General features: G+C 35.3%; 1 protein-coding gene across 5 annotated transcripts in view; it reads left to right on the top strand.

Annotated features, from left to right (window-relative positions):
- LOC138696430 (uncharacterized) overlaps positions 1 to 25946 on the top strand; it is an 80862-nt gene that overhangs the window by 34651 nt on the left and 20265 nt on the right. For 4 of the 5 annotated variants that reach the window (XM_069821401.1, XM_069821399.1, XM_069821396.1 and 1 more), the window contains 5 exons: positions 2930 to 3119; positions 6044 to 6249; positions 18993 to 19174; positions 22500 to 22596; positions 22706 to 22889. In XM_069821401.1, coding sequence (XP_069677502.1) covers positions 2930 to 3119; positions 6044 to 6249; positions 18993 to 19174; positions 22500 to 22596; positions 22706 to 22889 — 859 coding nt within the window. The remainder of the gene's footprint in view (positions 1 to 2929; positions 3120 to 6043; positions 6250 to 18992; positions 19175 to 22499; positions 22597 to 22705; positions 22890 to 25946) is intronic. The other variant, XM_069821398.1, reaches the window with a different exon arrangement.

The raw sequence follows: 25946 nt of genomic DNA, 5'->3' as shown, positions 1-25946 counted from the left end.
GGAATATTGATAGTGAATGTTGGCAACATCTACCCCTCATCAACTACAGGTAAGACAGCAGCTCTGCATTCATTACTCCATACTCAAAAATACAGAAGCAAGCAGTCAGTGCGTGTGTTGATGTTCAAGAGAAGGAATTTGTCTTACATTCCCGTAAGTGCAGTTTTGTTAGTATGTGTAATTGAATGCATTTATTTTAAGAATGCCAAAGTTACAAACCAGAAATATATTGACATTAAATTTACGGAGAATCACATTGTATTAGTCATGGAGTTCAGTGACTGTATGAAGTATGATTTCCAAACAAGACTGTTCCCAATGCACAGACATTTATTGCAGTGTGTCAGCATATTCGTGACACAGGAAGTGTAATATCAGAGTGTCGAAATCGTGGTGGTACTAGATCGGATGAAATTGTAAATAAGGAAGACGAGATTTTGAATTTAGTGGAGCAAAATTCAGGATGTAGCAGCCATGAAGTTGTGTATCACATTGCACTGTTTTACGAACTTTTAAAGAGCAGTTACTGCGACCATATCACATACAACACGTTCAGTTCTTTTACTTAATGATTTTCCTCCATGTGTGGTATTTTGTTAATGGCTGTATACGCAGGACCCAGATTTCCTAAGCAATATCCTTGTGACCGACAAAGTCTGTTTCACTCGACAGGGAATTACAGACTTTTTATAATACACACATTTATACTTTCGAGAATTCTCGTACGATACAGCAAACACATTTTCAACAGAGATTCTCAATGTCTGGGCTGGTAGTACAAGCGTTTTTTGAAGTATAATTTATCTGATCTGTTGGATATGTCCCTTATCAGACAAGAAAACGTATATATGGTTTCTTCATGATAGTACACCAGCTCATATTACGCATGCAGTGTACAGGTATTTAAACCGGAAATTTCCAAACCCTTGGGCCCATACCATGGCCTGCTAGATTGCCTGACGTAAACCCCATGGATTTTTATTTATGGGGTGATACGAAAAGTAAAGTGTACATGGGAGAAATAGCTACTGAAGAAGATCTTCACTAGCATATTCTGCAAGCAGCTGAAGAGATCAGAAACTATAACGGCGTATTTGTAAGAGTGCGTGAAAATTGGATAAGGAGGGCCAGAGCATATATCCAGGCAAATGGTTCCCATTTTGAACATCTTCTGTGATCAACATGTTTCATATCAGTTCATAGCTAAGTTAAGACACATTCAGTCAATTCCAAGTCTAGTTATTGTGTCGATTCTTAGTTGCAACTTTTTTCTTCTTTTTTACATTCATTGTTTCGTTTCATTTAACATTATCACACTAGCAAAAGTAATGCAATCATCGTTTGTTTACATCTCAGGTCAGCATGCTTAGGTCACTGTCACAGGGGTCGGGTGAGTCTCGTGCATTGTTGCCATATTGCACAGATTTTGGTCTTAATTATTTCATTAACCATGGGGTTAATCATAAACTGCATGATAAAAGTTTTATTTGTTTTAGTGTAATTTACCACTGCTTTGAATTTGCGCATTTATATTGCTTCCACCCTGCTGTAAAGTATGTAGAGAGAAAAACATATTAAAAATGCAGAAATGTTCCACATGTTGGGAAGAAACAATAGAACACTGGTGGAAACATCATGCTTAGAAGCTGTTAGACATAATGAAAATGTAACTTGTAATAGACAAATATTTGTTCACACTGTTGATGTAATATGACACCTCGGATGACAAGAATAAATTAGTCTTTGCAGGAAATCAAGGAGTCCAAGAATCATTAAGTAAATACAGTTACTTAGAAACTCTAGACTTAATGGCAATGGAAGAAGCCTTCCAAGAAAGACTAACTTGAAAGCGGTTCTGTTTTTAAAGGCACATCTCAAGATATTCAGAACAATGGGATTGATGATAGCGAGATGATATTTGGCGAGATGAGAACGAGGATTCACCATAATATATATTATCTAACATTCGCCTTATGTTTGAGGAAAACCTCAGAAAAATCCCAACCAGGTAGTCAGCCCAACAGGGATCGAACCCATGCCCGAGCGCAAACCCGGATCGGCAGGCAGGTGCCTTAGCTGACTGAGCTACGCTGGTAGCTCTTTCTCTGTTGTCGACCATAAGGTACAGAGTCCTTATACAGATCTCTTTATGAGCCTGTCACATTTCACTATATGGTTGTATCTTGATTCTGAAGTTCTAAGGAAAGAAATGACAACTTCTCAAGAACATCAATCATTAAAATCTTCTAAAAAGTTGAAGTCTTTCGATATAGCCGTAATTCAATTTTTGTTCTCGGAATGATTTAGATATTTTGTATCTACCTACACTTTTTTGTTATGCTTTGCCACTGGTCTCTTCAATGATAGACAAGGGAAAATGTAATGTAGAGCACCGGTCATCAGCATACTGCACTCTTGGGTTAGCATCCCTTACCCGCAGGTCTCTTACCGCATGAGTGTTCACTTGTGGCTGCTGACAGGTATGCTGTCTCTCTATCCCTTCTGCACGATGGAGCATATTTTGTTGCACTCCTTGCACTTTACCCATTTCAGCGAGTACTGACGACCACTGATGTAGAGTATATTTGGTTGCATAATAAAGAACTTAATTATTAGATGATGTGTAAACTGTATAATAAGAGAATATATTATGTATATATGAGTAGCTTAATATCAAAGACGGACATCTGACCTCAATCGAAATTTAGATAGCTGTGGTTTTTTTATACAATTTTTCATGCTCTTTCCAGTTATAGTGAAACCATATGCATACTCTAACACTACATTTATAAAATAAATTGTGTTAAATATTACAAAGAACACTGTGAATTAAAAAGATCATAATACCTTTTATTCAGGAACTGTGTCATTCATAATACCTTTTATTTAGGAAATGTGTCATCCAAAATTGATTTGGAATGTTTAACAGGTCCTCCAGTTGGTGAATGGTCATGATGGAAGTAGAATATGGCAGTTTGCAGAACAGGCTGAAGATGGTGACTTCCATGCAGAATTATCTGTGGATGTTTTTGCTGCTCAGTTTGTGCAAGATGTAGATGGCGATGGATTTCCTGATGTGTTGTCTGGCCACACTCAAGATGCACCTTCAGGATTATTAGGTGCATGCATGTTAAATTTTACTTAAAATGTTGCTACTAACTTTTATATTCAAGTCAGTCGGTAATCTTCCAACTGCAATTACAGTTCTTTAATGCTCAAGTCTTGGACTGAGGTGTGGTCCTTACGGTTTTTTGTTTTATCTTTGTAAAATCTATTGCATTACTAATCTTCACTGACGTTTTCATGCTTCCTGATTATTAAAAGTGCTATAAGGTTCAGTCCCATAAGGTCGATGCAATTAAAGATGCAAAAACTGTTCATAGTATTGTTTCGTGTATGCATTACACTTTCTTATATTATTTATAGAATGTTATATTGCCTGACAGTTTAAATGTTTCGATCAGGGCTTTAAAAACCAGCCATTGACAGTTCTTTACAATTTATCTTTCCTTTATTCTGAACAATTCAAAATCAGTGTTTCGATTATAGGTATAAGTTTTAATGTTCTGGAATTCAGAAATATATGATGTCTTAGTCAGTTGGATATGTTATAGTATAAAGTAGCATGGATATGTTATGGTACAAAGTAGAAATCTTAAAATATATTACTCGAATCTAATTAAATATGTATATGAAGGACGTTCTGAAAAGTTTGTTCCAAATTTCGCGAACACGGAGAAGATTGATTGGAACATTTCTTGAACAGGAAACCACGTGCAAAGATGCCTACTGATGTGCTATGTTGTTAAGAAATTCCGAATATTTAAAATTGGCCCCAGGTTTTTAACAGTGTTCATGTGTTTAATGTGCTTACGCTGTTTAATTGAGTAGGTAGTGAATAGTATGTGTTTTGATATTTGTCGTCTTTGTGATCGTCCTGCTGTGGATGTAGAGAACATTTCTCCTAATTGCTTATAAATTATTTTGAACATATTTCGAGCTGGATGTCATCCAATGAAAAAGTAGATATATTCTCTGCTATCATTCTACTTCATGTGCATTTTCTTCAGCTGTCTCGTTCACAGAATGCATATTTTTGAGCTCTGTGAAAGTATGGTTCTATTTGTTAGATAACATTTAATGTAAGCTAATGGAAGGAAATCAGAAGGAGAACTAAACCATTGAGCTTTAAAAACGCTACACACAACAGCACAAATAACTCTGACACATGTGAACACTGTCCGAAATCATGGTGCCAATTTTTTAACATAGGACATCAGTTTGGCGTCTACAAACATGGGTTTCTATTCAAAAATTGTCCTAATTGATTCTCTCTAAGTGTTATAAAGTTTGAGTCAGACCCTCTGTGACACATACGTAATTTCTTACTTGTGTTCGAATATCTGAGAAGAGCCCTGTTTAACCAAGACTAATGGGTGATTAGATTGTAGAGAAATTTCAGTAAGCTAACTTGGCTTCCAGCTGAGTCGCTTGTAGGCTCGATTTATGGAGAGGGCTTGCTATTACTAATGATGTATCGCTGACTCAGAATGTCAGCTCATGTGAGTTGTATTGAGTCTTTTGGGGAAGTAAGTTGACACAGTTGTGTTGGTGTGATCATTATTAATGGCACACATATATAGCATAAATTAGTTATCTTTTGCAGGAAATGGGTGGTTATACCTTATAGTTCTGTGCGAGTTGCTACTAAACTTTTGAAGTTAAAATCATACAAATTTACAGTGGTGCAAAAACCACAACTCAGTGATTCTATAATCAGATGTAAATTTTGTAAGTGGATTTTAAATGGAGAGCATGATGGCGAAATTGACCTTAATCTCCTCATATTCTCGGACAAGGCTTGGTTTCATCTTCATGGGTACGTAAATGCCCAAAACAACAGATATTAGAACTTCGAGAAACCCAACCTTCTCCATGATGTGAAAATAATGGTGTACTATGAGTGGTGAGAGGATAATAGGTTATATTTTTTTAATGAACTATTAATGCCAGGAGATACGTGGAAATTATTTTGCACCCCTTTATTGGTGAGTTATGGAGAGGGAGCATGCTTTTGATTTTTTTCTGACAGGATTCTGCAACAGCACATACAGTTGACTGTATTTTATGGATGAATTTCGTAGAGTATTTCAGCATGTGCATTTCCTCTTGCTAATGGCGGTATGTTGTTCAACCTGTTTCTGCCTCTCTTTCGACTATACTTATTGCCAATGAAAGGATATGAATAATTGTTGTGTACAGTATATATTGTGTTTTCAAACTTAAATAGCTTTTCGAGATAGAATTATCAGTAGGATTGTTGGCATCTCGATCCTCTGACCTAATCCTTTGTGACTTCTGCTCTGGGGAACCGTAAAAGACATACAAAAAGTTCGCATGCCCTGAAATAACTGAAAAATAGCATCCAGGAAAACATCACTTCCATTTCTCAACAGGAATTGCAACATGTGATGCGTCACTTCTTAAACAGACGTGACAAATGTTTTTAACAAGCAGACATTCAGTTTCAGCATCTCCTTTCTTGATTTGGGTGAGTAAATAATGTTTTAACTGCTTATCTTATTAATATCAATAGTTTGTGGTGTGTCAAATTACTTTTACTGTGCGGCATCACTGATAACATGATCTCTGCATAACTGGAACTTAAGAGCGACACGGCTGAAAGCCAGGTTGCCACATTGCGGTTTCTCTACAATCTATTCATTCAGTAGTTTTTCAATAGCATATATGATATTTTCTTAAGACTGATTAATGAAATATATTACTAGTTAGTGATATATGCAATGGAGGGGGGAAGGCACTGGCAACTCTACTCCATTATCTCCTGTGTCTCATGAGTGATGTCTTATTAGTGTCACTTATGAGGTTCCAACCTGTCTTCGGACAGTTGACTAAACAACATGTGATATTTGATCCACTAAAGTCTGGCACACAATTGAAATTTTTTCAGATTTATTTTGAAAAGTGTTGCTGTTGACCCACTACCACGTGGATCTTTATGTTATTCTCATTGTTCTGACAGGAAACTTGTTGTTGGTGAATGGACGTACTGGAAAATTTCTGCAGAAGGTAACAACTCCACATGGAGAAGAAACTTATTATGCACCACAGGTATTAGTGCATATGGATGGTGTTAGCATTGTGGTGTTTGGTACTGGAGGTCAGGCAAGCCCTGGGGGTGTGTATGCATTGCCGTTGCACCATCTTATAAAGGGAAATATGAAACAGGTATTGACAAGTAACTTATTTTACTCCATAATTATATGTAAGCTGCCTTGGTAGTTCAGTTGGCAAAGCACTGGTTTACGATAACTGCGGACCTTGATTCAAATCCTGGTGATGGCTGAGTCGTATTTGTGGTGAACAAAGCCATAGTTTTTGAGGATTTTTCTCTGGGTTCTCTCGTTTATACCATCACTCTCCATTTCATCATTCATTACTATCATTTCAGTAGTGTGTACCGAAAATAGTGCAGCTGGATGTAATGTTGTGACTGGCATACAGATGACATCAGTCTGAGGAAGTGTAGTACACTCTCAGGGGGTGAAAGGGTGTTCTAATAGGATTTCACTGGATCTTACGCTAACATGGCTGAATCGACAGATGGCACCACATAGATGTGTCATGATATCTACAAGAAAGCAACATTGAGACTCAATAAACTTTGTATTTATTCTTAGTATAAATAAAAGCTAGAAAAAATGCAAAAAGAATCAGAACTTTATTGAACATTTTTTGGCACATATCTAATTATAATTGGTTAGTTTACTCGTAGGCAAGGATGGAGAACTCGTATTGTAAACAGAACAGTCAGCATGAGTACAACAGCAACTAATGGGAGAAGCTAAGCTCTCTGAGAGAGGCTATTCCCCATCCCGTATAATGAATGGAGAACATTTACTACAGTGTCAAGCAATAACCAAAATCCAAGGAGAAACACTAATTCACCTAAGGAAGTACTATTGGCATGCTAGATGGAAAATGGAAAAAAAAATTCAAATTCCAAAGCATTAGCAAACAACAACAGTTTACTCTTAGAAAAATAGGCATAAATAAGTTTCCTCCTCCACTCTTTCCAATGCCTTTGTAAATTCAATATCCATTTTACAGTTTGTGTACATCAAAATATCATGAAATGAATTATTAGGTGTTTGCTTCATATTTAATGTAATAATTTTTTAGTTACATTGAGAAGTGTGCTAAACAAGACATATTGATACAGATTTTCTCATGGTACACTAAATCATTTCGCCATGACTGTATAATTCATTATTTGTATCAGGGTTAAAGAAAACTGAAGGAAACGCTTGTACTTTATCATGTCTTTGATGACAACAATGTGAAGTACATCCCATGAGACAAGCAGACCATGGAAATTTCTGCAATTGAGGTCAATGCCTGCATTGAGGGAAGGAGAGTGAATAAAAGAAACTTACAGCCAAACTTGTCTTGCAGGAGTTTTCTGCATTATATATTTAAAAATAATATGAATACAACATTTTTTTGTGTAGTGTGAGGGCGTATATTTCTATTTTATGCCGACCATAACATTTGAGGCATTCTCTGGAACAAAAACTTCACTACAAAATCTTGAATTTGAGATACAAAGCCTCAAACATTTTAGATCTGGATAACAGCATTGCGCAGAACGATATTCAAATGTTTCTAGAGGGTGCTGTATTTGTTGGAGGGAAATAATGTTTTGTCAGGAGAGAGATGTGTTATTAAGGAATCTGTGTGCTGGAAACGGAAAAACGACATAATGTATGCAAAGTTTTTATTCCAAGGAATGCCTTAATTCTGTGAAATGTGAAATATTCTGTAACCTATATTTTTTTAGAGATAGTATGTTACTTTTATAAATGTTAAATAAAAACAGATATATCTTCAACATTTTTATATCAAATATTAATTATCAGACAGATGGTCCTTGCACGCATAAATATTTGGCTAGACTTCTAAGTTAATGTTCCTACCCTAAGAAGAACACAATGCAGTATGGCCAAAAGTGACTTACTTTCGATACCGAAATATTCACTTTAATAACCTGACACAGGTGACAAAGATATATACAGATATTCTAGGTTCCATTTACCAAAGGGGAATTGAGACGTATTATAAACTGTTGTTGTTTTCTAATGCCAGGTGTTTGACAATAAAGTCATTTGACCTCTTGCACTCCAATATTTTTCAAAGATATTATCATGGTCGGCCACTGAAGCACAGATTTTGAGGTGTTCCGAATCCATTTCTTGGTTTGAGTTGCACAATGGGCAGTTAGGGGACTGATATATTCCAATTCTATGCAGGTGTTTGGCCAAACAATCATGACCTGTTGCCAATCTAAATGCAGCTACAGACGATTTTCGTGGTAAATCGGGAATTAACTGTGGATTATGATGCAGAGAGTTCCATTTTTTCCCTTGGATTGTGTTATAAAATTTTGTTTGTTGAAGTCTAAGTATGTAGATTTAATAAATCTTTTCACAGAGTAATACGTAGATTTAGTAACAGGTCTGTAAGTAGCAGTAGTATAAACTAGATGAAGGCAAAGAAACCTGGGCCAGACTACATCCATTATGAATTCCTCAAAAAGTTTGCAAAGTGCCTACTTGAATTCTTCTTAAACTATTCAACAAAACGTGGGATTCTGAACTCATACCCAGTCAGTGGAGAACTGCAATTATTGTTATTCGAGTTCTCAAGAAAAACAAAGACTGTCCCAGATTAATACTTACAGACCTATATTCCTTACCAGTATCATTGCTAAAACAATGCTGAACAACAGGTTAAGCAGGTATCTCGAAGTCCACAACATTTTAACTATTGAGCAGTCAGACTTCAAAATTTACAGGTCCACAATTCAACACATGGTACATATTCCACAATATATTAATAAAGCTTAAGCCATAGAGAAATGTAGAATTTGGTGCAACAATTGATCAGTGACTTTTTTTTTTTTACGTAATGTTTTTTCTGCATTTTTGTATCTGCTAAAAGATATGCTTCTCTAGGCGTGAGAAGATGGAGGCAGAAGGTTGGACAGGAATGGACCAAGATCCTAAGGGAGGCCAAGGCTAGACTACAAGGGCCGTAGTGCCAAAGAAGAAGAAGAAGAAAAGATATGCTTTACTTTTTAACTTTGCTCTAGAATATGCCAAAGGAAAAATCCAGGAAAACATAGAGGATCTAGAATTGAACTGGTAATATCAGCTGCTTGTTTATGCGCATGACATGAATATCTTAGGAGAAAATCTACAAACTATTAGGGAAAACACGACAATTTTACTTGAAGCAAGTAAGGAGAAAAAACAAAGTATATGATTGCGTCTCGTGACCAGAACATAGTACGAAATGGAAATATAAAAATTGGAAATTTATCCTTTGAAAAGGTGGAAAAATTCAAGTAACTTGGAACAACAGTAACAAATATAAGGGACACTCGAGAGAACATTAAACACAGAATGAATATGGGAAATGCTTGTTACTATTTGGTTGAGAAGTTTTTATCATCCAGTTTGCTCTCGAAAAAGCTGAAGAATTTATAAAACAGTTATATTACCGGTTGTTATGTATGGTTGTGAAACTTGGACTCTCACTTTGAGAGAGGAACAATGGTTAAGGATGTTCGAGATCAAGGTGCTTAGGAAAATATTTAGGGCTAAGATAGTTGAAGTTACAGGAGAATGGAGAAAGTTACACAACACAGAACTGCACGCATTGTATTCTTCATGTAACATAATTAGAAACATTAAATCCAGACATTTGAGATGAGCAGGGCATGTAGTATGTTGAATCCAGAAATGCATATAGATTGTGCATATCCTGAGGGGAAAAGACCATTGGGGAGGCCAAGACAGATGGGAGGATAATATTATAATGGATTTGAGGGAGATGAGATATGATGGTAGGGACTGGATTTATCTTGTTCAGGATAGGGACTGATGGCAGGCTTATGTAAGGGTGACAATGAACCTCTGGACTCCTTAAAAGCTATTTGTAAGTAAGTAATAGATATGCATCATTTGACGCAACAAGGAGTCATCTTGCATACCCCTAAGCAGATTACTCTGTGTACTGATAGTGTCTCATAAGTAGGCTGCGGATTTATATGCACTAAAAATTGTGAAAATATGCATGCAAATATGCTCAAAAAATTAAGAAATTATGCATTAAAACTTGAAAATATGCAGTCAAAAGTATTTTATTTTACAACGATAAAGTAATGACCCAATAAGTTTCGTCCATATATTGGAGGATGTAAATTTGCATTAACATTAAACTTCATTGCTTATTGGTATTACAACAGATTACAATATATTTCTCCAAATTTTCAGATGTAAATCTCTTTTGGTTATCAGCAAGTATGTTCTTATAAACAGAGAATGTTCTTTCAACTTCACATGAATTTGGGGACAATACTTAAAAGCTGCTGTTTCTTTAGGTGTGTAATTCTGAACAGTCTGGGGCTCACCTTGTAGAATTCCACTAATCTTTTTCATTGTTTCCAAACCTGGATTTCGTTCCTCAATTTTCTTCATCTTCTCTGTTAGAATTCTCTCCAATGACCTGGTAATTTGTTGAAAGATGTTGTGACAGTGTTCAACAAACTCACTGCAGTAGTCAGCTGAAGACCACATTCCTCAAGTTTGGTCATTGTTTCATGAAGTGTCTTGATGTGTGCACCTATGTACGAAAGTTCATTTTGAATTCCTACATCATCTGCTGCCAATATTGTTGAATTAATACAGGCTGCATCTTCTGGATTCAGTAAATGAAGCACCTAAGAACAAACATATAATAAATTAATTATGAAGAAAATAAGGACCATTGTAGGCCTGCGTCCTAGTATTAAAATCTAATATTTCAATATATTCAAGAAATTTATTATTAAAATTCAGTAAAAATAAATTGCTGTTTATCTAGTAAACAAGAAAAATTAAAACTAAATACAGTGTAGTGCATAAAAACCCTTACTATTTTTGTTTAATTATATAATTTATCTATTTAAATTATAGAAATGTATTTACAGTGAAACTTGGATCTATGAATCAATGAAAAGCACAAATATTTAAACTTAAATTAGATAACTGGAAGACCCAAAAATATGTGGCACGAGATCGTAACAGACCCACAAAGGTCTAATACATGATGGCGAATGATGATGATGATGATGATGATAATGATGATGATAATGATGAAATTAGATAACTCAGAATACCAACCTTCTTAATATCTTCAATATGTTAACAGTAGCAGAGTGCAGCATTGATCCAGGTTCCCCATGTAGTTAATACAGGCTCTGATGGAAGGGGAATTTCTGGTAGTTCTTTCTTTGAATAGTGCAGTCCTTGCCAGAGCCTTTACAAACACCTTTTTAACTGAAGAAATCAAATTGTTAGCCTTAGGATGCTGTGAACGAATCTCTTCAGCAGCACGATGTAGGCCGTAGATAATGCAAGTAATGTGGATCATTTTGAGGTAGAAAACTTGAAGTGCCCCTGCTGCTTTCAGCATATATGCTGCACTGTCAGTTAAGAATCTCTCTTCATGTTCTTTGGTTGGCCAGAGTAAACCTAAAAACAAATTAAAATTTATACTCAAGTCATTCTCTGATATCTCTATTTTTTTCAGTCATTTTCAGGATAATATACTTACACAATGCATCTCTCACTGTCCTTGCAATGGTAGCATGATTGGTTTTTCTAAGACAGAGCACATAATCAGATGAGGAGATCCAGTGTCTATGGAGTCCATTTTCCCCACAACTACATAAGCTACATATTTCCCACAGGAGTCTGCAGTTTCATCCACAGAAACCCAAATAAGTGAATCTCCTATGTCGTTTCTAATTTCTTGGAGGACCTAAAATACAGGGTGGACCACTTGAATGTACCTAATTTCAATTGTATGTGACTGGTGAACGGCTGAAGATATAACCTTACGGTAACATTTATATGAAAGGAAATCTCAACAAGTTTCGAATCCTGTCGGTAGATGGTGCGCAGACACGGTTTCTTTTCGTAGATTGTATTGATTGTCAAAATGGCGACTCCGCAGATGAAAGTGTAAACTGTGTTAGGTATGCGGAGTTTAAATCAATTGAAGAGTTCACTGCAAGAATGATGGATGTTATTTGGAATATATTTTGCAGGAGAAGCAATTGAAAGTTTGAAATGCTTAGCGCTCAAAGCTTAACTGTGATTTTCCGATCATTACTGGACAGTGACTATCAGTGTTGTGCCATATAACTCTGTATGTACATTCTATATGTGTTATGCTATGCATTGACAGTCTTGGTTCATTTTCGACAAGAAAGTGACATCCATTATTCTTGCAGTGGACTCTTCAATTGTTAGAATTCAAAGTGAGTATCGGCGAGTGTTTAACCATGATGCTCCAACTGCTAAAAGCTTTAAGAAGTGGCATGATACATTTTTACCTACAGGGTCGGTGTTGAAGAAGCATGGTGGTGGTCTTACAACATCCGACGAAATGGTTGCAAATGTTCAAGCCGAGTATGAGCAAAGCCTGCGGAAGTCATTAAGAAGAGTTTTGGGGAACCTCAAGTACTAAAATCAACATTGCAACGAATTGTCCACAAATGTCTCAAACTGTATGCATACAGAGTGCAGTTAATGCAACGTCTGCAGCCGGATGAGAATCCCAAATGAGTGGAATTCGCCAATACGATGCTAGACTGTCTCCGTATTTAACATCGCTCGATTTCTTTCTATGTCAAAGATAGAATATACGACACCCCAGTCAGAGACCTTCGGGAGTGCATCACAGAGGCTATTGAGAGCATTCCAGAAGACATGCTCCAGCGTGTTTGGCAAGAAATTGTTCATCACCTTGTTATCGTTACAGTAACAGCTGGAGCTCACGTAGAGATATGGTGATGTGCATATCGAAACTTGTTGAGTTTTCCTTTCATATAAACGTTACTGTAGGTTTCTACCTTCAACCGTTTACCAGGTACATTCGAGCGATCCACCCTGTATAATTTATTTTCAATAATTATGAAAACAACTATTTTAAAGTACACATCAGTTACACAAATGTTTTAAGCAGTTAGCTTTAATAAACATTATTAAATAACTGAACTTACTTTTTCATACAGTGGATCCAAGTAATTCTTTCTCAATGTGAACTCGCCAGGAATTTGCCTTTTAGTGTATTTCTGCAAAAATCCGCGAAGTAATGGATTGTCCAGTTTCCTCCAAGGTATACTAGCTGCTACTAGGGCTTCACAGAGGTTCGAACTAAATGTATCATTTTAATTTTGTTTTGGATTCAAATTAAGCAAAGGCTGATAATTATTTTTCATTGCATTTTTTATGTGAGAGACAGTCTGCAAATGCTGATCCACTTGGAACTTTTTTGTGCAGTTCACCTATTAATTAAAACATTATTGAACTTTAAAATACGCAACTGTATGTAATATAATGTGTCTTTGTAAATAAAATAATTAAAAGTGTTGGTGGATAAATATTTTTAAAAAGTGCAGAAGCTTACTTTCTTCGAACAAACTTGACAAAATATACGTTTTCCGTCTGATATTAAAGTCTTCTCTCCATCAATCCAGCTTTTCAGAAGAGTACTACTTGAACTTTTGTCTTTAGGCATAACGAATATTACAACAAACCACCATGAAACACACGAACCGAATAAATGCGTGGAATGTTGGCAGTCAGTTTGAATTTTGCTGTTAAAATATAAACCATTCTATTGTTGAAAGGGAATACTGTCAGCCCGCGATAGTTTTAAAGAGGAGAAAAAAAAACGAGTGCGCGACATGCTGCTTAACAGTTCTTCTTTCTTAATTAAATAAATGCGAAATTAAATAATACTTAAATCTGATTATATTGTTATAGCACTACTTTTTTCGCAATACAGTATTCTAAAACAGAATTTATCAATATGGCTGCCTTTCACTTGTAAAATATGCTAGTCATGACAAAATAGTAAAATTGTGTTATGCAACAGAAATTATTTGGCAATACATTGTATCTTTTGAAGCACCAAGTTCTTCTAACAGCCTACGAGTACTTTTTGCGAATTTTCTTCCAAAACTGCATGTATCGTCAATATGCCATATCTTAAGTCTTCTAGGACATTGTAAATCTTTAATATCTCCTCCATTATTGAACTGTTGGAACCATTGTTTACAGTTTAATTTTGAATCCCAATGTACAGTCTTAAAAAATTTACAAGAATAACGTGATTTGTAACAATCTTGTGATAAGTACATAAGAAAAACTTAATTTTGCAATTAAAAATTGAAAGAAATATCTGTGCAAAGCAACTATGGAATTAACAACACATTTTTTGCTTCAGAATACGAATTAAAGAAATTATACTTCTGAATAGTTCCTTCTCTAATTGTAATATTCTTTTACCCTAAAAAAAAAAAAAAAAAAAAAAAAAAAAAAAAAAAAAAAAAAAAAAAAAAAAATTTTTAACAACTTCAAATTAGTATAACTGAAAATATTGAGAATAGGACCCATGTTTATATGACTTTTTTGCTCAAAATGTCTTCAAGAATATGCTCTGTAAGTGACGGTAACTCTTTGTGAATCACCCTGTATATTGCTCTAAATCCTTAGTAACTTAATTGCACTGATCAGACTCTTAGACCTTTGACATTGCTGTAAAACACAACCATCCACAGCTGTGGAGTAATGGTTAGTGCACCCAATATCAGCAAATGCTGGGTAACTTTCGGTGCTGGACCCTGGACTCATTTCGCCAGCATTATCACCTTCATTCCATTCAGATGCTAAATAACCTGAGATGTTGATACATATGGCTTTTAAGGAACCCAGAGGTTCATTGCTACCCTCACATAAGTCCGCCATCGGTCCCTATCCTGAGCAAGATTAATCCAGTCCCTACCATCATATTCCACCTCCCTCAAATCCATTTTAATATTATCCTCCCATCTACGTCTCAGCATCCCCAAAGGACTTATTCCCTCTAGCCTCCCAACTAACACTCTATATGCATTTCGGGATTCGCTCATATGTGCTACATGCCCTGCCCATCTCAAACGTCTGGATTTAATGTTCCTGATTATGTCAGGTGAAGAATAAAATGCATGCAGTTCTGCGTTGTGTAACTTTCTCCATTCTCCTGTAACTTCATTCCTCTTAGCCCCAAATAGTTTCCTAAACACCTTATTCTCAAACACCCTTAACCTCTTCCTCTCTCAAAGTGAAAGTCCAAGGTTCACAATCATGCAGAAGAACCAATAATATAATTGTTTTATAGATTATAACTTTCAGATTTTTTGAGAGTAGACTGGATAATAAAAGCTTCTCAACCAAATAATAACATGCATTTCTCATATTTGAGATGTTGATACAGCATTGTAAGATAAACCACTAAAAAAAACATACAACCACACATCACTCTTAATCACAGGGGAATTAAATCAACACCAACAGATGCAATGCTTTTATTCACTGGTAATATCTCCAATTCCCCCCCCCCCCGATTCTATGAGCGGCTCATAGATGTTGCTAGTGCCAAAAAGCTTAGACGACTTAGGTTGTGTGCACCACACTATAGGTGGTGTTCCACATTACACTTGTAATGAATAATGATGGCGATGATGGAGAATTGTTGGAATGTCACAGGGGAACCGGAGTACTCGTAGAAAAACCATGTGTTGCCTTTATAATTTCAGGGTAGAAAGGAACTATTTGAACATGGACCCTCTGACTTTGGGCCACCATGCCAGTTTTCTCTTCTCGACGGTCTAAAGGTAAAATGTCGTAACTCTAAAAAATTGAAAAATAGAGATTTTCACACTATACTATTTGTTTATGTCCATTCTACATGTATGTAAAAGGACTTTGCTTCCAGATAGTTATTTTTGGGATCAATAACAATTCTTAGAATTTGTGACTCTCACTCTTAATACATAGCTTGGTAAAATGCTGTATTCTTCTTGATGTTGAGTTAGCATTTTACTAATGGCAATGAGGTTACATTGTAAAGTCATGTGGCATACTTATAAAAAATAATTAGAATAAAATACGTATTCATCTTTTAGCTCTCCTGAAATGTTTTTAAACCGAGGATTACGATCTTTTACCTTGATGCCGACAATTTTTTTTTTTTTTTTTTTTTTTTTACTGATGGTAGGTACTTGACTTTTCGTCATTCATCCAACAGAACTTAACAACAGCTGCAAGCAAAAAGCATTTTGATGACGGGAATGGAGGGCACAGGATATATGTTATTTCATTTTGTAATAAGCGTTTCTGAGAATGAGGAAAAAAAGAACATAAGCTATAAAAATATATTTCTTGAATAAAGTTAAGTGTTCCACTTTTTTTCTAATCAGTGTACATGCATTAGTTGAGTCCACTCAGCATGTGAAATTGGGTGGAAAGATTTTAAATTAATTATTGATTAAATGGTGATCTTACTCGTGTTAATTATGTAAGCATGTGCGGCTTACAGCTGTTTCGGTGCTATTCGACACCATCCTCAGAGCCTACTAGATCTCGGTGCTATCTCAACTTCGCTGCCTGTTGTGTTGGGTGCGTTCGTGTGATGAAGAGTTGTGTCAAATAGTGTGTGTGTTCTGAAATTGATCTGTGTGTTGAGAATTTGATTGGGGTGTGTTTTAGCGTGTCTGTATATTTCATATTGTTCTAGTGTGTTGAGGTTTTTGTTTTTGGGTTGTATGTGTAGAATTTCCATGTCTGTATTTATGTTATTGTATGTGTGGTTAGCATTAGTTATGTGTTCGGCATATGTAGATGTATTGTGTCCTCTGGTTATTGCTTTAATGTGTTCTTTGTATCGAGTTTGGAATGATCTGCCTGTCTGTCCAATGTAGAAACTGTCGCAACTATTGCATGTGAGTTTGTATACGCCTGTGTGGTTGTATTCATTTGTTTGTGTTGTTTGTGTGTTGAGATGTCTTTGTAGTGTGTTTTCTGTTCTGTATGCTATGTTGTATTTCTGTTTCTGAATGAGGATGCGAGCTTGTGTGTGTTTTTGTTTTCGTATGTTAGTGTGATATATTTCTTATGTTCTTGTGTTTGTGTTGTGTTTGTGTTGTGTTTGTGTTGTGTTTTGTGTGTTTTTGTGTTTGTTGAGTTTTTGTTTTGTCTACCTTATGATGTTGTCTATTATGTTTGAGTTGTAACCATTTTCTTGTGCTATGTATTTGATTGTGTTCACTTCTTCATTGTAGTGTTGTTGGCTCATGGATATGTTGAGTAATCTGTGTACCATTGTCCTGAATGCAGCATGTTTGTGTTGTGTGGGGTGATTAGATGTGTTGTGTATGTGTGTGGTGGTGGTGGTTGGTTTTCTGTATATTTTGAAGGTGTGTTTGTTGTCATCTTTTGTTATGGTGATGTCTAGGAAAGTTATGGAGTTATTGTTTTCAAGTTCCAGTGTGTATTGGAGTTTTGGGTGTATTTTGTTTATGTATTGGTGTAGTTTGTGTATTTGTGGTTTGTTTCCTTTGTATAGTATGAGTATGTTGTCTACGTATCTGTGCCAGTATATTATGTTGTCTGCATATTTGTTGTGTTCATTGTTGAGAATGTATGTTTGTTCTATGTTGTGTAAAAATATCTCTGCTAGTATGCTAGATATGGGTGATCCCATTGGTAATCCTTCTGTTTGGGTGTAGTATTTGTTGTATGTGAAATAGTTTTGCTTTGTTATGATGTCTGTGATTTGGATGATTTCTTCGATGTGTTCTTGTGGTGTGATGTGGTGAGCATTTGTTTTAGTATCTGTAATGTGTCTTTTATTGGTATGTTAGTGTATAAGTTAGTGATATCGAAAGATGCTAGTGTTGCACTGTGTGGAATGTGTTGTTGTTTTGTTTTGTTGACTAGGTCTATAGTGTTTTTTATTGTTGTCTGTTTTCTGAATTTTATGTTGTTTCTGATGATTTTGTCCATGTGTGTGGCTAGTTTGTGTGCTGGTGCCTGACCAATCAGACCTCTAATCAACTACAAACAGTTTCTACATTGGACAGACAGGAGATCATTCCAAACTCGGTACAAAGAACACATTAAAGCAATAACCAGAGGACACAATACATCTACATATGCCGAACACATAACTAATGCTAACCACACATACAATAACATAAATACAGACATGGAAATCCTACACATACAACCCAAAAACCAAAAACTCAACACACTAGAACAATATGAAATATAAAGACACACCAAAACACACCCTGATCTAATTCTCAACACACAGATCAATTTCAGAACACACACAATATTTGACACAACTCTTCATCACACAAATGCACCCACACAACAGGCAGCAAAGTTGAGATAGCGCCGAGATCTAGTAGGCTCTGAGGATGGTGTCGAATAGCACCGAAATAGCTGTAAGCCACACATGCTTACATAATTAACACGAGTAAGATCGCCATTTAATCAATTATTTATATTCAAGTGTTAAAAGTAGTGTACGAATGATTCAACATGGATTAAATAAATTGTTTAATGGCATAGTCTTTTGAGTTAGGTAATTTTATTCTTATCACTTACAAGGGTGTTATCAGTTATAATATCTGTACCTCAAAGGTAGTGTATATGTCCAAATTTTGCGATTTTGAGATTATATCACTGCTGAATTCCTTACGGTGAAGTCTGTCTAAAGATATACTTTGTTAAGTCCTAAGATGACTGATACACGATTTAATGATTTTTTTTTCAAAAGAAGATTAAAATACATTAGAGATATACTACGATAACTCCCACTCTGCTTACTTCTTTGTGTCCTCCAAGATCTACTACGGTTCAACTATATCAAAAATAAAAGGAATAGGTTTGTAACTTTACCAGGGATGAAAGGAAAAAAAAAAAACGTGAAATTTGTTTTTTTCTGTATCCTAAAGTTGATAAAGTGGACATATACAATATCTCTGAGATGCAGATATGTATTTATGCAATGGAATATTGGTCCTTCAGGTGCGAGAGTTGTATCGAGATGAAGGGAAGGGCATAATGTCTCCACCAGTGTTAGTTGACATTAATCAGGATGGCTCTGAAGATATTGTGGCAGCAATGTTCAACTCGATGGTTGTTGCTTTCAATGGGCTAACATTTGAGCCTCTCTGGAACTTCTCATTTCCAGGATCTGAAACTTCCAGGTAAATTGACATAAAAATTATAATATAGTGCTAGATTACAGTATGTGGTACGTATTATCACTGTAAGTATTAAGTCAGCTAGGGTATAGTTTTTAAATGATGGTACACAGACTAAGTTCAATTGTTATGTGGAATGTTTTTCATTGGTATATGAAGGTATTAAATGTATTTTTGTTATTTTAATTCAAGTTTTTTATTCTTAACAGAGATTTTTGTAAATTTCTTTGCACTCTCCAAACAAATACCGTGTAGTACAGTGGTTGCCGAACACCACGAAATTGTGACGTAATACAAATGCATGCAGTGAATAACAGTGCAGAGACTGACTGTGACCAAAAAACGAAAGCGATATAATATTCTTCTACTTATTAACTATACATACTGTTTTTCATGTTAATTTTTTATCCTGCTATTAATTATTTTTGTGTTATTAATAAAATAACATAAATTTATTTTCTTATTTAACATAGAAAGAGCGTGTACTTTACATCAGCAGTAATTTGAAATTAGAAAAACGTACCAGGCTGGTCACGCAGTTGTAAATTACACTACATACTTAAAAAAAAAGTTTAAGTATTTTACTCCGATTAAGACATAGAAGCCAATATTTTTTATTGTTTATTTATTAATGAAATATTCAAATTACACTCATACGTAGAAAAAAACGTGGAAGATTTTACACCGATTAAAACATAGAAGCCGATACTGTTTATTGTTTATTTATTAATGAAATATACAAATTACGCTACATACGTCGAAAAAAACGTCGAAGTATTTTACCCCGATTAAAACATAGAAGCTGTTACTTTTTATTGTTCGTTTATTATTCAAGTTACAGGTAAGGGCGTGGTAGTCTTCATAACAAGAAAAATAATGACAACGTACATTGTTCTTTTATACTTCATTTAAAATTTTACAACAAATTAAGTATCTCATATTTTTTCCATCTGCACAAAATAAATACTTTTCCTCCCTTAAAATTAAGTTTTTACTTATTACTCTCTCTATTTTCGAAAAGACATCGAAACATATTATCCTACACACTTGTAACATTACATGTGTACGTCCGCTGCTGATAAATGTCTTTACTTATATCGAAGTGATGGCTGTAAACAGAGGGTGGGGATATGATGTCATGGTTACGCTTGAGTGGAGACAGGGGCATGTGTCGCGACACAGCTTTTGGCGATCACTGGTGTAGTACATTTAACTTGAAAACATTGTTTACTATAATGCAAAATAAATATACAGGGTGGAAGTGATATAACCCTGCACATTGAAAGGAGGGACAGATTACATGAAAATAAACAAAACATGTATTATTTGTTTTGAGATTAAGTGTATGGTTAATTAAATAATTGCATCGAAAATTTAAACTCACTGGCAATGTCACAATGTCCAAGATTCCGCATGGAGTCTTTGAACTCATCTGATGTGAGATGTAAACAAAAGGTTACGTATTGCATAATCAAGTGACTGCTTCAGCCATGGTTTTTCTCGACCAAATTTAAAACCTCTTCTTTCCTGTCAACAATTTCATCTGGCCATTCTCGACCTTAATTGCGAAATGTTGCCATTATGCTGCCCATGTCATGGACCAGCTAGCAGACAGCAATGAATGTCTCTGCACTGGGTAATTAATGAGTGAATGAATGAATGAATGAAAGATAAAGCCAAGAAATTGTAATATTTAAAAATGTTGACTTGTTCCACATCTTAAAGCTTCAGTGCTAATGTAAGATCTATGGAATACAATAAATGAAATGAAAAATGAAATGTCCTATATTGGGCAAAGACCTTCTGTGCTGGGGTAAGGATCCCCTTTACAGGGGTGGCTTATGAGTACTCGCTTAGTGAGCCAATTCAGGCGAGTTGTGGATACTGTCGCGGCATGGTTATTAACCCTGTTAAAATTTTACTAGTCTTAACACTTTGTTTTTTGGTCCTTTTATGCACTGGTCACGTATTACTAACACCAGCAATTTGACAAACATTGAGATTCCTATTTACAATATTTTAACTAGCACTTCCATGAACACTGACTTCACTATTTACAATATTTTAACTAGCTCTTTCACAAACACTGGCTTTACTATTTGCAATATCTTAATTGGAACTTTCGTAAACATTGACTTTACTATTTACAATATTTAGACACGTATGTTTGCTATTTTCAACTAACACTTTCAAAATTACTGATTTTATTATTTACAATATTTAATATCCACCAAAAGCCTACAAGTGTTGAACGACACTCAAGTTTCGTCTCTCCGTAAATTAAAATCATGTCCAGACATTTCGAATTAGAAAATCTGGGCATTGTGATATGCTAAATTGAATGGCAATACAAACTTCACTTAAGATTGGAAGATTCAAACACCCACTTTCACTGGATATTCACATAATACTGGAACAAAACGACCTTAACTACCAGTTATTCCTTACCCAATCGAAAGAAAGTCGAGAACAGCTGATCAGTAGTCACATCTAGTCTTGTTAGTCAGGCAACAAATTTGCAATACTTTTATTTAATGTACACGAAAACTGTCCATTCTATCGAAATATGACAAAGGAAAGAAATATTCTTTATTACATTCTGTATTAGTATTAGTATTAGTATTGACATAAATCACGATCCTATGCATAGTAATTATGCACAATGATGACGTTAAAGTTAAAAAAAAAAAAAAAAAAACATTTCTTTTCGAAAACTAAAAGTTTCCACTGATGTGGTGTTAGACTTTGTTATACTCAATATGATCAATTCGCTCTGCAAACCTACAGGGTTATGCCACTTCCACCTTGTATATCACAGTCAGTACACATAATGGAAAGTATCACATCCTCAGGATAGCAGCTGTATTTACTTCTCAGATTTGTACACAGCATAAGTAAGATGTGATAGCAAACAAAATATTTAACATCTGTCAGAACTATTGATATTATTTTATTTAGAAAGTGCAGTGTTTTATTACTCCTGAGTTATCAGCCCCATTGGTTGGAATAAACATGACACTGATATTTGTAAAATCAGAAGAAACTCCTACATACTACGTGCTAGTACGGACTCATACTCATACACTATGATCAGTCAGCAGTTTTGGATGGATAGACAGTGGTAATTTTTTTTCAGATATTCCTAGTATATTTTGATTTTTTGGATTTATTTATGTAATTTCTTATCTAAAACAAAGCTTTTGTCAACATATTACCTTGTTTTGCAAAACTTACAATGAATATTATGTTCTGAATTAATTATACTTTATCCGTTCATTTCAAAGTATTTACTCAGTGTAACTTTTATGGGTTACTGACTCTGTTTCAGCGCTCCAACCCCAGGATATTTCAATGACGACAGTATTCCTGACTTTTTGATCAAATACCAAACTGGACCTGGATTTCCAGTGTATTACTCATCACAGGTATACATCCGTTTTCGAGGATTCACCTTTTCCAAGGAAAGTTGAGATAAGTTGGTATTGCCAGTAGTGTAACTGTGCTCATTGATAACCTTTATTTTATTCTATGCAGGCTACAGTTCTGGATGGGAAGACTGGAGTTCCTCTGCTGGATAAGCCTGTTGTAGATACAGCAGGTTCTCAGATGGGTGGACTCAGTATCAGTGTGGAGAGTTTGGGTAATGACCTGATACTTTATTGGACCGCATATTGTTTGCACCATGAAGGTCCTACTAAACCATTTATTTTCTTGCCAGGTAACTCATAAAATTAGCATAAATTTCTCATTTGTGTTCTTGTCAATGAAATAATTTCATTCTCAAGTTGGAGCAGAAGATGAAGGTAAAGGATGCTTAGGAAAATTGATCGGTCATAGAGAAGTGAAACAACAGAGAATGAAGAATGTTACTTAATTATAAGCTTAATTCTGCATATAATAGATATGTCATGCTTTCGAGCCAGGTAAATGCGAAAGGTAGGATTAAGATATTTAATGATTAAATACTTACAGAGTGTTGGTTAAAAGACTTGAGGGGAAAAAGTCATTAGAAAAACCGAAACTCAAGTCGGAAGATAATTCGATTATTAAGATGATTCCAAGAGAGTTGAACTGTGAGATTGTGACTTGGATCATCTTTGATCAGTGCAGTATCCTGTAATGAGCTTATGTGAGTGTGTTAGTGAGCCTCTGAATTCTGTAAGAAAATGGTTCTTGAAAGAATAGTTTCCAAAGTTAGTCAATATTAGGCTGGGTGTAGATCAGGGTTGCCAGATTTTAGATCTACAGAGGAGGGATATCCTTTTTCCAATATGTTTCTCTATGTGAAGGGCTTGGGCCAGTAACATGATATGCCACATTATTAACGAAATAGTAGTTCTGAGTGTCTCATAGATTTCCCAAGTTGTGTTATTCATTGATTCATAGTTTTCTGCTCTTTCACTGCAAACGCAGTATTCTCCAATCTTTCCTATTTCCCATCTTTCTCTTAGTCTCCGCATACAATCCATATATCTTAATGTTGACTATCATCTGGTATTTTCTTCTGCCCTGAACTCTTCTTCCGTTCACCATTCCTTCCAGTGCATCCTTGTAGACAGTTTCTTCTCAGCCAGTGATCCAGCTAATTCCTTTTTCTCTTCCTGATCTGTTTCAGAATTATTCTTCCTTCATCCACTCTTTCTAGCACAGCTTCGTTTCTTATTCTATCTGACCATTTCAACTGATTCATTCTTCTCCATTTTCACATATCAAATGCTTCTATTCGTTTCTCTTCACTTCATTGAAAAGTCGATGTTTCTGCCCCAAACAATGCCACACTCCACTCAGAGCCTTGAGAAGTCCGCAGATGAACCTGGAAAAGACTGTCGACAAACAGAGACATTGACATCTAAATTCCGACGTTCTTCTGACTGAGCTACAGGGGCATGGCACGAGTAAAGAAGCATATGCGAAAAAATTGGCCCAATCACCCTCCAAGATGTCCTGATGATTTGTGGAAACTCGTCCAGGATGATCATTCATTTTGTATTAAAAGCTTCTTTTGCCATTCTATCCAGCTTTGACTTTTGACTTCCTGGCAACAGCTAATGTTACTGCTTATAGCACATCCCAAGTATTTGAAGCTCTTGTTCTACTGCTTCATTTCGAATTTGCAATTTATCTTTTCAAAGTCTTGGAGTTGGCCTTCTATGGCTCTACATTTATCTTGTCTAAAAAAAAATGTGCTAGTGGGCCTTCTCCTAAAGCTGTCTCAGTGTCTACTTTTCCACTTATAGTTTTGAAAAAATTGATGGGAAACTGGTGAAATGGAAGGTAGTAAGAACATAAGGTCATCATATTTTGATTTTGCTATTTATCAATAGAAGAAAGAATAAAGAGATCAGAAATAAATATGAGTTTAAAAGTGAAAATAAATGCTGGAAAACATTTGTACACAACCACAATATGAGCCATGATTCTCTCAGAAATACCACCACATATGAACATCTACCCCTCACCACACTGTGTACTGATGCTTTTTCATTAATTGTGTGGAGTACATCTGTCAAAAAAAAAGTGGTCACACTTGTGAATAGCAAATATTTTCTAAGTCAGTTTCGGGTCACGGTGATGTTACACGGTGGATGTGCTTGTAGAAGCAATTTCGTAATTATAGAGTCATTCGATATCTGCGTCTTGTAGAGCAGTGATAGCTTGCTCACTTAATGATTCGAAGGTTGTGAGTTCGAGCCTTGTTCAAGTTATTTTATTTTGTTATCGTTCTTTAGCGATATAAATAATATTCAAGTTATTTTATTTTGTTATCGTTCTTTTATAATATAAATAATATTCCAGTTATCATTTTATTTTGTTATTGTTCTTTAGCAATATAAATAATATAAATTTAATATTAGAATTGGAACAGTACAGTTGCATAATACTAGTGTTCCATTGTTTCTTCTTATATTATTATATTATACTATCTTGAAACACAATAAAATGAAAAGGAGTGAAGAGGATTTGAACCTGAGACATTGACATCTAAATTCCGACGTTCTTCTGACTGAGCTACAGGGGCATGGCACGAGTAAAGAAGCATATGCGAAAAAATTGGCCCAATCACCCTCCAAGATGTCCTGATGATTTGTGGAAGCTTGTCCAGGATGCCTGGGATGCCATGGCTGTGAACAGTCACTATTTGAAAAGACTAATCGATTCCATGTCCACTTGACTGCAAGATGTGATCAAGATGGAAAGAAGATGGACTGAACATTGAATCGTGGCTTTTTGTTTTGTTTTTTGAACTTTTAATTGTTTGAATTTTCTAAGGCAGATGCCAGTAAGTATGTTTTGTTTATGCCACGAAAGATATTTTTGTTGAGAATACAATCTTTCTTTCCATTTGCAAACTTAATGTTATAATAAATAATGATAAAGTCATGACATAATACATTTATGTAAAATAGGACACATGCTTTTCATATTTTTCCAGTTACTTTTTGAGAAAAAAAAATATTCACCCTTTTAGTTGTTACTTTTTCAATTTTTTAAAACTTATCATGTCCTCAACGCATGGTGATTCCAATACTTTCAATAGCACATGAAAACACATATGTCAGTTTACTTCACATGCTTTTGTGGACTTGTGTGCGAAGTTTCACTGAGAGTAGATAAAAACTACATTCATTAGAGCATTTTGAATGTTCCAAAATGTTAAAAATTGGAAAATGGAGAAAACGAGTGTTAGAGTACAACATTCATGTGCAGAAAATTCTGTAGCTTAAAACTGCCCACCTCCATATGTTGGACCTTCTTTCTTTTTTTGTTCCTCTGC

The sequence above is a fragment of the Periplaneta americana genome, chromosome 3 (assembly GCF_040183065.1).
Source record: "Periplaneta americana isolate PAMFEO1 chromosome 3, P.americana_PAMFEO1_priV1, whole genome shotgun sequence".
Taxonomy (NCBI): Eukaryota; Metazoa; Arthropoda; class Insecta; order Blattodea; family Blattidae; genus Periplaneta; species Periplaneta americana.
The sequence above is the reverse complement of the archived record's forward strand: the minus strand, read 5'-3'. Positions and strand labels throughout refer to the sequence as shown.